Genomic DNA, 13,161 nt, shown 5'->3' on the forward strand with positions numbered 1-13,161 from the left:
GTTTGACATCATGCTGTAATGTTTACTGAGAGTGCGGTATGGTCAGGTATGGCACAGAGCCTCAGATAAAAATATAAGGCTTTTTATCCTTTGCAAGTATTCCCATTTCAGGACTATTTTCAAGAAAAAAAAGCAAATACCTGGGGTAAGGTACAGCATAGTGAGCAGGACTCAAATCTGAAAAATAAATAAGCAATTATCCAGCAAAAACAACAACAGAACATTGTAAGTAGCAGTGTAAAAAATTAGCCATGTAGGCTAACACAACAAACAGGAATGCTTCCATCATCTTGGTTATCTTCAATATTATCACTGTTCTGCAATTAGAATTAAAGTTGTGATCGAGGCTTTACGGTGGATCCTACATTTTTTTTACTGAGTGGTATGGAAGAGCATGAAGAAGGAAGTCTTTTGGTAGAGGAGTCTAATGCTTAGCTAACAACACGTTCTTTGATTCAAATAAATGTTAGCATAATCGTGTGACTGTTATCATACAGATGTTTATAGTTACCATTTTAATCACGTCTTGGTTTTGCTAGATTTCGTCATTAGCCAAAGATCTTAAAAAAGTGAAAATGTTAGGGAATTTAATTTAATTGTCAACACCAATTTTCATGACAATTCATTCAACTGTTTCGTTTTAATGTTAATAGCAATGATCTGGTGTTTCAGCATCTGCAAAACCATCGGGATCCCTGGGGCTATGGATATTTGTGTTAACTATCAAAACCCAAGTGGTTTACCAACTGCAGCTAGTATGACTACAGATGTGATAAATAGCACTGAACTGTAGCATATTAAAGCGGCATGTTTTAACTTTGAAAAACCGCCACCATGCTGAGCAGTGTGTGGTATTCCTGATGTTAGGGTGCAATTAATTGAGCCAAAATAGCTCATAAATGTGCATGTTTGACACCATGACATATCAACCACACTGTTCCTATAATATTAAACTAATAAAATAAGTAAAAATCACATTAATTAATTCATATAAAGTCATACTTGCTTATGAAGAAGTGATATTATAGACAGCAACTCCAGATTTAGGGGTATGATTAAGATTTATTTCCTTTTGAAAATATACCCATAAATTTGTCATATGAAAACAATTATACAACCTTGAACATTTTATCACAACAGGATCACACAAGTTAACACCCACATCCCTGCATTACAAAGAATTGCCCTTAATTGAGTCACTTTTTTTTGTTTTCTCAAAACATTTAGAACAATTTCAACAACAACGTAAAACCCCCTTAAACAGTACAAGATTCCACTACAACTTTAAAATTTCCATCTATTAAATACCCAGGACCCTTTGGTACCCCCTGGGAAGCATCCCGACACGCTAGCTTGAAGTGATGCGCTCAAAGAAAAATGCGAGAGGAAGGGGAATTCAACCCATAAATCTGTGAACCTCAACTGTGTCTTGTCCCAAAGAGGGCACTGGCCAGTAAATCTTTGCCATTGTGTCTAGCTTTTATATCATATCAGGGGATTTGTCTGGCAGAAAAATCTCCAATGATTTATTATGTTATAAAATGGGTTTAACATGCCATTTCTATGGCTAGAAGCCTTTCCAGAGCAATAACAGAATTGTCCACTGCTGTTTGTCAGGAAAAGCGTCTTGTTTTGCTGGGAAGTGAGCTCTAAGGGAAAGACAAAGCTCTGGCCTCACATTATAACTACATTTCTGTAAGTTTAGAAAAAACTCCTATCTAATGTTGAAGTCATTCCAAGGAGGACAATGACCCCTTTTCAAAATGTAGCTATGCAGCATCTCTTTTGAATATATTAATTGTCATTTTGCATACAAACATAGATAATCCTCTGTTTTACTCAACAGTGGCGTTGGTGTCGTTACAATGACCAAACGAGAAGAAAAAGGCCTGGAAAAATGCTTTGGACCCCATCATTCGCTGTAATTGTTCCACCCAACAAGAAAGGCAATGCGTGCACATGCACAAAGAAACACACGAATGCAACATGCGCACACAGATGCACGCGCACATACAAGCACGCACGCACACATGAACACAACACACACCTTTCACACTGCAGCTAAGATGGGTATTAGACAATTTAGTCCTGACATGTTGCAGCGATGATAGCTCTACTGCCACGCAAAGACGTCCCCCGTCACTCCCGGCGGCTCCCTCCTTCACCTTGATGTCACGGTGAGTCGACAACATCATTACTCATCACATCACCACTGAATCACATGCCTAGTGCAACACTATATCACTCCCATATTGATATGTTGGTTATAGTATTATATTCAGTGTACTGTATGAGAACATTATTTCATATAAACACGTCCACGGTTTCATATATCACTTTTATGGTCACATGTCCACTTTGTCACAATGTCACCGTCATATCGACACCCACTATAAATGTACATGACTTTCATTTGTCACAAACCCACTGTGTCATAGAAAAAACGTTTTGTTTTTTTAACTGATATGTGTGCACTGTGCCGTTAACACCGTTATGGTGTGTGTCAGTCTGCGTTGTTTTCAGATCATTTTCATGTTGACCCTCCGTGGGCCACTTGTTTCCGTCGCCTCTGCTGAAGCCCCGTTGGATTTGCGAGGGACATACTCCATATCAAAGTTGCTCTTATGGCGTCCTTTCCCTCGGCTCCAGGCAAACAGAAACAGGAAGCAGAAGATGACCACACCTAGGAAGGACAGGCAGCCCATGGCTGTAGATATAATGATAGTCTTAATGTCTATGGTGTCCGTGTTGCGCAGAGCAGTCCTGTTCCCCGATGTGCTGTTGGAGTCTGTCAGATCATTTGTGCTCCTGTTGCTATAGTCAGATCTATCCCCAATGCCCAAAGTCTTCACAGCTAAAGAGGCCGACAGGCTAGCATTGCCAGCGGGGTTACTGGCAATACACCAATACACCCCGGTGTCATGCAGCTCTGCTGCCTTGATCTCAAGGGTACCATCTGGTCGGACCTCCACCCTACCACTGCTTTTGGCTGTGATATAGCGTCTGTGAGGTGTAATCCAGACCACAGAGGGCGGTGGCGCTCCCTCTGCCATGCAGCTCAGACGGGCAGGCTGGCCTTCGTCAGCCATCAGCAGCTGTGTGGTGTTGGGTCCAATCCGTGGCTTGGTGCAGGTCATGTACTTGGACACCAGAGGCTCCTTGAGGTCCTGGAGAGTTTGCCCCGTGAGGTTCTGAGGTGCGCTGCACTTAGGCTGGACGTCCAAAATCTGCAGAGAAGGGGGCTTGTGGCTGTTGAGCAGCCAAAGCAATCTGCAGTCGCACACTAACGGGTTTCCACCCAAACAAAGCCTCTTCAAGCTGTCTAGAGAGGCGAACACTCTCTTCTCCAGAGAGTCCAGTCGGTTCTCTGACACATCCAGTAGTTGTAAAGATTTGAGGCCCGCAAAAGCAAAGGGCTCTATAGAAACCAGCTGAGCCCCTTGGAGGCGGAGCTCCAGCAAGTGTGGGAGTTGGCCCAGATCTCCCTGGTGGATGTGCTGGATGCGGCAGTAGGACAGGTTGAGATGCGTGAGGTAGGGCAGGTTGTGCAGTGCTGCGCCTGGGAAGGCAGTCAGGTTAGTGTTGGTTATGAACAATGTTGTGAGGTTGAGGCCATGCAGCGAGAGGGGAGGCAGTGTGTCCAGCCAGGGCCAGAAATCAATCTCTAAATGGCGGAGACGAGATAACCTCTTAAAAGAGAAAGGCTTAAGAAAACTAATGCTCAGGTAGCGCATGCGCAGCTCGACCAGGCTGTGCAGATGTGCCAGAGCGTCACTAGGTACGACCGTCAAATTGGAACGTTCCAGTGTCAGGCTTTGAAGTCCGAGTAATCCAGTAAAGGCCCGCTGAGAGATGAAAACCAGCTCGTTATCGCCCACCTCCAGTGATGTCAACCTACGCAGATCCTGAAAGGCATGATCCACAAGAACCACCAGTCTGTTGTGGCTGAGATCAAGGCGGGTGAGGTTGGTCAGGCCTGACAACACACCGACAAGAACCAGTTGGAGAAGGTTACTGCGGAAGTTGAGCGAGCGGAGAGCAAGCTGAGAACGAAATGAACCAGGCTCGACTGCACTGATGAGGTTGTCGCTGAGATCCAGATCTTCTAGTTGCTGGAATGAAGAGAAGTTGTCCGGCGTGATGACGCGCAGCTTGTTCTTACTGAGGTCTAGGACACGTGTCTCAATGGGGATGCCTTCAGGGATGGTGAGGAGGCGCTTGCGGTGGCAACTGACCGATTTGCTTGGAGCAGAGCAATCACATCGGGCGGGGCAGCTCAGAACCGAGCTGGCCAGGAGAAGCAGCAAGGCCCCGCCCAGAAAGAGGTGGCAGTGGTGCGGGGCTGGGTGTCGCATGTCTCTTTTACCCACGATGCCCTCTGTCATGGCACAGCTTCTTGTGCATACACAGCACCATCACGAACAAGCCCTGCAAGACATGAACAAGAAATGTGTTAAATTACACTTACACTCAGGCTGCACCCCCCCCCCCCTCGCCTTCGTGCATTTTTCAACCTTTTACAACCTTTTACACTTTATGTCTACTTAAGCTGCCAACTCTGTTCTCCTTTAATGAACTGTCCCTTTTCCTGGCGAGGTGGATATGAGGGAATTAAACTCCCAGCAGGGCGAGACACAGCAAGAAATGGAAATATCAGCCGCAGAAAAATGTGAACGTTCATCACTGTGTTAGCACAAAAGGTTGCAGGCTAACTGGAGATGTTTTACGAGGATGGAAGATGTTTCAGCCCGATGGCGAGAAATGTCCCTCGTTAGAGTCCACTGAGGCTGAATGCCCATGTGGATTTGTTGTTGCTGCATGTGTGTGAGTGTTGGTTTTGCAGCGTGCGTGTCTGAGGGGGTGGGTTAGGAAGTGGAACATGTGGCAGGAGCTCAAACTAAAATCCAGACTAAACAGAAAATGAAATGACAGCGTGTGCTTGCTGCTATAATTAAATCTACAGAGTAGATTTAACCCCAACACAATGAATGGAAGTATATATTATATACAACTCTTTATTTAGCGATCGACATATTGAGTCAACTCACTTAACACATTGTGTTTCTATAATTTTCACTAAGATGTTGTGACAAATGGCAGTTTCACATGCTTTCTCTACTTTCTTTTCTTATTATTTTTTCGTTATGGTGTATGCATTTGTATTGCACTTTGCTGGGTTATTTAAGCAGTACAATCTTGTTAATTTCATTTGTAATTAATTCGAAAAATACACTTTTATTTTTGCAGCACAGCAGACTAACACCTCTGCAGCCACTGTGCACGTCTCGCTGTGCACGTGATTTATTCTCAGCTCGTGATTATACAAAAGGTGTTTACTGTGGTCACATTTGCTGCTTTGCATAACAGTACATGCAGCCGTTTCCAGTTAAATCATTTTGACTTCATTCAAACCAAATTCTTTCAATTATGTTTAAGGAGACAAATGCAAAAGTGGCCACTTGCACAAGTTTTTTTTCCACATGGGTGAGATCATTACATACTAATAAATTTCAGAGGCTGCTTTAGTGAATTTTAATACGCATTTTTATTCATTTGCCTTGCGAAATGTGGCTCTTAATTTCCATTCCTGCAAAGGCAGGGCTGGAAAGGAAGAATAGATAACAGCAGGGTAATGAGGAGACGGATGCAGAGTTCAACAGTAAAACGTTATCTCTAAGAGCTGAATCTCTCCATGGCTCGGAAAGACACAGACTTTGACAGAAAAAACCACCAGTGAGCAGCCACAGGTTGTTGAATTGACAGATGGCTATGTAGACAGAGAGGCTGACCATAATTGCCTCATTACCAGTAGTATTTGCATTCTGCTCATGGCTATCTTTGCCAATTAGGTGTGCAAAACGTAAGGCACATCTGTGAGCGGTGGAAATTTGAATGCTCTGTGATAAAGGCAAGGAAAAATGGGAGAAATATGAAAGGCGCCTTTAGAAAAGCTTTTCGACTGCTCGCAGAGCTCGCAAAGCAAAATCCTGCCAAGGTAAGCAGATGATGAGCACACAGACAGACACGTACCTTACTTTGATAGTGAAGTGAGTGACGTTCAGAAAATAGCTGAGATGAGGCAGAAGGAGCCATGCACACTCACTCATCCTCTTTCTTACAGCACTCACCCCACCGCTCAGCTCATCAGCCGCACCGCTTGCATCTCCATATCTCTGCCTTTCTTTCCCCTTTTCTTTCTATTGCTGTTTTATCTCCGTATCCTCCTGTTCACACATCTTCCACCTAACTCCTTTTCTCTCCGCGGTCCTGCCTGGCAAAAGCCCCAGTCCGTTCATCAGTCCCTGCAGGCTGGGTTTTTATCGATCGCGGCGCAGACACATCAGATGCCAGGAATGTAGCCTTTAACAAAGAGCAGGCCGTTGCCACAGCAACTACAAACCCTTACTCCCATCCGCTCTGTGTTGTCTGCCAATCAAATTAATGAAAAAAGGAAGGAATAGAGTAAGGGCGGAGGGTGATGTTTTTCCATATTCATTTAGTTTTCGTATTGAGACAACAAACTATTTGAATGTATGGGTAGAAATTCAGGTCCGCTGGTAGAGCCAAGCTCACTTTAAGGTGTTTCCAAGCTGTCATTCCGAGCGCCTCGCTATTTGTCGGCCTGTCTTGTTGCCCATCCATCTGGTGCTCTGGTAACTATCTATGTCTCTCTACCTTATTATCCTTCCACATGCCTGCTTCTTTCTTTGTGTATTTATCAGTCTGCCCTTACCCGCCAGCTTCTCTTCCTCCCTGCTTCTCTGTTTAATAATTACAGTCCACTTGTCTTTTGCTGCAGTGGGGAACTGGCCTGCTGATGTGTTGGAGAGTCGTGTGTCAGGCGGTCCTGCCACGGCTCTGCTCTGAGAGTTAGCCTACAAACGGAAACGGCACCATCTCGTCAGTTATTAAAGCTTGTATCAGGAGTAAACTGGCTGTTGTTTCACGCTTTAATTTCTCCACAGTTAGAAAAGGTTTTAAAAAATGAAGCAGAGGAAAATTTTATGCATTTTAAAGCAGAAATTGTGGAAAAAAACTGCACAGTTACTATATTGCTTCATGAATCAAAATCTGTCCAGGTTCCCATGCGGGCACTGGTGCAATAAAGGTGATTCCCACAAGACTCCAAATCATGTCCTTGGATTAAAATACTATTTCAACATTTGTGCAAGCGCATAACCTTGAAAACTGATGTAGTTTTGATTCTTCTAAAGACCAGCGGTCTGTTTGATGTCCCCACACATACCCAACACTACTCTGCCGCTCACCGTTCTAGTTTACAGAATAGCTGAATGGATAACTGATAAGAATGATCACAGTTTCTAATAACAATCATTGCAAAATGGTAAATAGTAGTAAACAAAAGTTAAATTAAACTTGATCAGTTTTCTACAGTTAACAAAATGTTCATTTTTAACTTTTAACTTGGTTAAAAGTTGTTTTTTAAACCAACCATGAACTTTGTTTGGCTATTGAAAAAGTTGTGACTGATGTTTAGAAGTATGCGTGAGTATATGGGGGTAGTGATGGTTCCTCTCTTGGCTCGGGGCACTCTCTCAAAAGAGTTTCACATCCTGGTAAACAAAGGTTTAAAAAAATCACAGGACTGTGGTCATTATCAGTCTCACTCATTATTCATTGTTTGGTTATGTCTGGCAAAGTGTGTGAATCTCTGAAGTGCCTGCAAATGGATGAGGATGTACTTAGTGATCAGAAATTATACTTTGATAAAATGTGGAAGTCTTTAAATACAAAATCCATTTAGTGATCTGACTATTGACCATTGCATTAAAAATTAATTCTCTGAAACATTGCCAATATACACACACCGACTTCTGCGTTACATATAGCCAGTGTTGGGAAGGTTACTTTTAAAATGTATTCCATTACAGAATACTGAATACATGCCCCAAAATGTATTCTGTAACGTATTCCGTTACGTTACTCAATGAGAGTAACGTATTCTGAATACTTTGGATTACTTAATATATTATCATGCTGTTTACAACTACGTGAATGTACTATTGCTGTGATTTATTACGGTTACTGAAGGTCCATGGCTCCGAACAGTAGTAAAGGGACCTCGGCTATCACGGTGGGTTCCGTGTCGGGCTGGTAGCGAAAACTAGCTTTACTTTGTTGTCTGGGTCAACTTTGCTTGCCAGAGACAGAGAGAGTTGAAAGGCTGCTCCAACGGAACTTATTTTTTCCGGAGGAAAACACGAACACAGTGTACAGTCGAGTCTTAATGGCTTACTTACAAATGGGCTCGTCAGGCACTCTTCTTGGCTGCAGTGGTTATTATTATATTTACATGCTTCCAGCTCCCGTTTTTGCTCCGTGACAGCTCGGACTTTTCCTTTCTCTCCCTCCCTCGCTCACAGACACATAACGTATATGGTAGTCCATTCTCCCTGCAGCACGGACTACACTGCCCATGAGGCTACATTCTTTAGGGCCATGCCTGTAGCATTCTGCCTTTTAGCTTAGCACAACCGCAACAACAAAAAAGCGCTCTCTCACCCAGGAAACACGCAGAGAGAGAGCGCGTCACCCTGTAACCATGGCAACCGTAACACTGCCGCCTGGAACAACAGAACGTAGCTGTCAAACAAACCCAAATAATCCTGACCCGCGACAATATGAAACAGGAAAGTACCGCCGTGTAATCCATTTATTTCAACAAAGTAACTGTATTCTGAATACCACCTTTTTAAACGGTAACTGTAACGGAATACAGTTACTCATATTTTGTATTCTAAATACGTAACGGCGGTACATGTATTCCGTTACTCCCCAACACTGCATATAGCTTATATTCAGCTGCTTGTGGATGCAAATATCCATCAGTCAACTGCATGGGAGCAAGAAAGCAACAGTAACTCAAATAACCATGCTACAACCAAGATTTGCAGAAGAGCATCTCTGAACACACAACATGTCCAACCTTGATGCAGGGCCACTGCAGCAGAAGACCACACTGGAAGCTGGAAACTCAGACTACAATTTATATGAGGTTATTAAAACTAGACAATACAAAACTGGAAAAGTGTGTCTTGGTCTGCCGAGTTTAGATTTTTACTGCAACATTTGAACGGGAGGGTCAGAATTTGGCATAAATGGCATGAAAGCGTGGATCCAGCTGCCCTGTATCGAAGGTTCAAGCTGATGTTGGTGTGGGGATTTTTTCTTGGCACTTTTTGGGCCACTTAGTACCAAATGAGCCTCATTTAACAGCAGAGCCTCCCTGAATATTTTTGCTAACCATGTGCATCCCACAGACAGTGTACCAGTCCTCCCAGCAGGATAATGCGGCTAACAGATCTGCAGCAACTGTGCGGTACTAACATGTCAATAGGGACCAAAATCTGTAATGTTTCCAGCACCTTGTTCATGAATCTGTGTCACAACAAATTAAAGAAGCTCTGATGACTGTATGAGGTCCAAACTGCTCCTAACAAGCTATAACTAATGAAGTGGTCTGTGAGCGCAGAGTCACTACTGCCCACATAAACACTGGAAAGCAAATTACCAGTGGATTTGTTTCTTATCACCTTTGACACTGTAACTGTTTTTAAGTGAAACTGCAAGAGAGCATTCGCTGGTTAATTGCATTATCCTCCTCTGGATCACATTCGAAGCCCTCTATGTCACGGTAGCTTCTTCTATCAGAGTTAGTCCACAGCCACTCAGATCATCACACCAATTTCTACATATCTAAGTGGGACTTCAACTGTGTTTGATATAGCACTGCTTTTGCAGACTCCTTTAACCATTAAAAACATCGATGGTTTTTTAGACATATTGTAAAAAATGCTAAATTAAGTTGGCTTACTTACTTACCCAAGACACACAGTTAAATTCTTAGAAAATACAGCAAATCCTGTAACTGTACTCCACATCTTTTTAACATTGTGGCATAATTAAACAAAATAAGTGAGGCCTTTGCTGAAACAATGGTGTTTTCTGCAGCAACAACTTTGTTCTATACTGAGTAGCACCTGGTGCGAATTAGCCAGAGATTAACTAGCTTGTTGTGATGAAGGCTCTGTGTTCCCAGCAAAAAGCTTTTCAGACTTCCAGGCGATGACAGGTGGTGGAGGGAGTGAAAAGCAGATGGGAAAGAAAACCCATTTCCAACATGTTAAAGAGTCGGAGGAATAAAAGAAGAAACGTGCTCCTAAAACGAAAAAATACAAACAAGACTGAAAGGAACATATTTGTACTGGGTTGCCAGTTATTAAACATCTAACAGCACATTTAAAAATGTGAGCACATGACCTTTTAAAACAGCACCAATATGTTTATATTAACGGTGAAAAATATTTATGTATAATATAAAAGAGGTCTTTAGTAGAGCCCACAGATGATTATTACTTCTTCCCATTGGCCCAAGCCAGTGTCTCAGGGAGGAGGGAAGGGAGAGATATTGATACTGATGCATAAGATGACCAAGTTTAGAATTTGCAGGTGTTGGAAGGTTGAAGTTTCTGGCTGGAGGCATCATTCAAAAGAGCAGTAGTCTGCTAGCAACAGTGTAAACTGTACATGGCGGTTGTTTAACTACACAGGTGGATTTATATGGCCGATACTGCTGAATAAAATTTCAGTGTTTCATTATCTTTGTTAAAGCTTTTTTAAGCAATTAAAAAACAACATCCAGCTTGTGTGAAAAGTTTTTCTTGTTCCTTTATGGGCTTAATAAAAACACACACACACATATGGAAGAATTTAGCTAGGCTACTGAAGAGCCAGATATATCAATCTGGAATTTGTGCAGACCAATAAGTAGAACGAACTGTTGGTATTTAATTTTTATTGGCTGGATAGATTTGTTAGTGGATTTGGTGCATTAACTCTAAACTCTGCATTTTCCCTGGAAAAACTGGAGAGATTGGGTCTCTTGGCTGATTTGGGAACACCTCAGTGTTTCCCCAGATGAGCTGGAGGAGGAGGTGCTCGAGGAGAGGGCGGTCTGGGTGTGTCAGTGTTCACTGCTGTGTCTGTGATCTGAACTCAGATAATGGATAGATGGATGGATGGATGGATGGATGGAGGTGCAAAGTGAACTTTAAGCTCACCATGCTGAAGAGTGCAGGATGTGATAGACAAATGTAACACTGAGCCTGAGTTTTTTCAGAAGGAAAAGAGAAAAAGGAGTATTTTCCAACTCATAACTTTTAAGCTACACTAACTTAATATGGACGAATTGAACGAAAAATGAAAGAAAGCACTTTGACTTAAAAGTAAACCCAGATGTTAATCTAAATATTTAAACTGTGAAAACATCTAATGAAAATTCAGCAACTCAAAAAAATTCTGCCATTACCAAATTTTGAAATCCAATAATCCAGATGAAAAACGAATCAACAAGTTCCTAATTATACATTTGAGAGTAAAAAATAGTTTTATAACAATGAGTCACTAAACGGCGATGACACAGAACCTATTCTACGAATGCTCGACTGTAACTGTGCTAAATATCATTTTTTTTTAAAGAGAAAAAATAAACAATGCAACGCTCGTTTGACTCACAGTTGTACCTGACCGCCTCCTCACTGAATGGGCTACTGGTTACTTTTAGTAAGAGATACAGCCACATCACGGTGCAGAAGCCTCCAGCATGTAAAGGGTTAAAGGGATAATTATTATCCTCCATTATAATCATAATGAGACCAGAACTATAATATGAAAGCATTTACTGCCTCGAAGTAATCTGCCCATCACTGACATATGACTCAACACTGCGAGTGGCCTATTTAAAGCTGTGGCTCTGACAAGCCTGACCCAGGCTGACATACAGTGGCACACATACAGTACCATAGATGCAGCTTCTTTCTTTGAGCTTACAATATTTTTAGAAAGAGTTGGAGCCAACCTTGTCACGTTCAAGATGCAAAATATACAAGAGCCCATAGAATTCTGGGTAAATTGTAATAGTAAGGCGGGTCATTGAGAAGGGCAGCCTACAGGGCTGAACGTTTTGGGATTTGGTTCTGAATTGGATTAGAGTCACAGTGAAACTGTAGAAAATCTGACAGCCGAAAAGGAGCTGTAGGGTGATGCATGAGTCACTGTGAGACGGAGAGAGAAAGAAAGAAGAGGGTAAAAAAAAGAGAGAGGGGAGAAGAACGTAAAGCAGAAATGCATGAAGAAGTGAAGGAGAGTCACGCTTACGAGATGAGATAAAAACCCTTGTTTTCCTGAGCTGACCGTGACTTCTAATGTACTTTTTACTGCGTGAAGCTGGAGAAACTGATTGCAGCTCTTCCAGGAGATCTCAGTAATACTCAGGCAATGTTCAGCGCACATGTTGATTTTAATCTGTGGGCTCATCTGTCAAGATGAGCACCATTAAATCCCTGTTCATTATCGCACCACTTACCAAATCTGCGGCCTTTGACAGGAGCAGAGCAAACGCAATTTACACTGGGAGGGACTTAATTGGACCGTGCCAAAACATTTTATTTTATACAATATCTGTGGCCGCAAAACTATCTGTGGATTAATAATGCATTTTATTGACACAGCGTGTCCATCACTTTTCTTTTTGCCCTCAGGTATGCAATAAATCAATGTGTTGTGCTGCAGTTTTGTGAAAAGCACCATTTGCAGGACTGCAACTTTGAGCTAATGATGTTTGCACAGTTAAGCCAATATGTGTGGCTAGAGGTAGCTATATAACATTAAAGGCATGTGTTGTCTTTGTGGTTACGGTGCATAATAATCTTCACTATAAATCCTCTCTCCTCCTCCCACAGGCTTGCAAACGTGAGTCTGTTGTTGAATTCATTTACATGGCTGCAATTATTTTGCAGCCAGCTCCTTGGAAAGAAGCCATTATCATTTTCTTCCCACTACAACCCCTGCAATGGACTTTAATGCAGATTTTAATCTTGCGTTCACATTATAAAAAGCTTGCATTTCTTTCAAATTTTCATTTGTCACTTTAGATCACCAGAGTCATAAAAACTGTGTGCTTTTCATTCATTCTTTTGCTTTCTTGCTTAAATAATAAAACGTTCTGCTTTGCTCATTTCCAGATGTATGAGTGGCATGAATAATGGAATTATTTCACATGAGAGAGTTCACATGTAGGCGATTATTATCAGCGGGAACATACTCTGCATGATAATTGACCCGAGAGGACATGTCATCGAA

At 42.2% G+C, this 13,161-nt stretch overlaps 1 protein-coding gene across 8 annotated transcripts in view; it reads right to left on the reverse strand.

Annotated features, from left to right (window-relative positions):
- Positions 1-1,051: 1,051 nt before the first annotated feature.
- Positions 1,052-13,161, reverse strand: part of lingo2b (leucine rich repeat and Ig domain containing 2b) — a 38,234-nt gene continuing 26,124 nt past the window's right edge. For 2 of the 8 annotated variants that reach the window (XM_031732051.2, XM_039602976.1), the window contains exon 2: positions 1,052-4,428. In XM_031732051.2, the coding sequence (XP_031587911.1) occupies positions 2,520-4,385 (1,866 nt within the window). In that variant the 5' untranslated portion in view covers positions 4,386-4,428 and the 3' untranslated portion in view covers positions 1,052-2,519. Of the gene's footprint in view, positions 4,429-6,030; positions 6,704-6,733; positions 6,876-8,261; positions 8,298-9,843; positions 10,011-13,161 lie in introns of those variants that run through there. The other 6 variants (XM_039602972.1, XM_039602971.1, XM_039602973.1 and 3 more) reach the window with 6 other exon arrangements.

This window comes from Oreochromis aureus, linkage group 19 (genome assembly GCF_013358895.1).
Source record: "Oreochromis aureus strain Israel breed Guangdong linkage group 19, ZZ_aureus, whole genome shotgun sequence".
Taxonomy (NCBI): domain Eukaryota; kingdom Metazoa; phylum Chordata; class Actinopteri; order Cichliformes; family Cichlidae; genus Oreochromis; species Oreochromis aureus.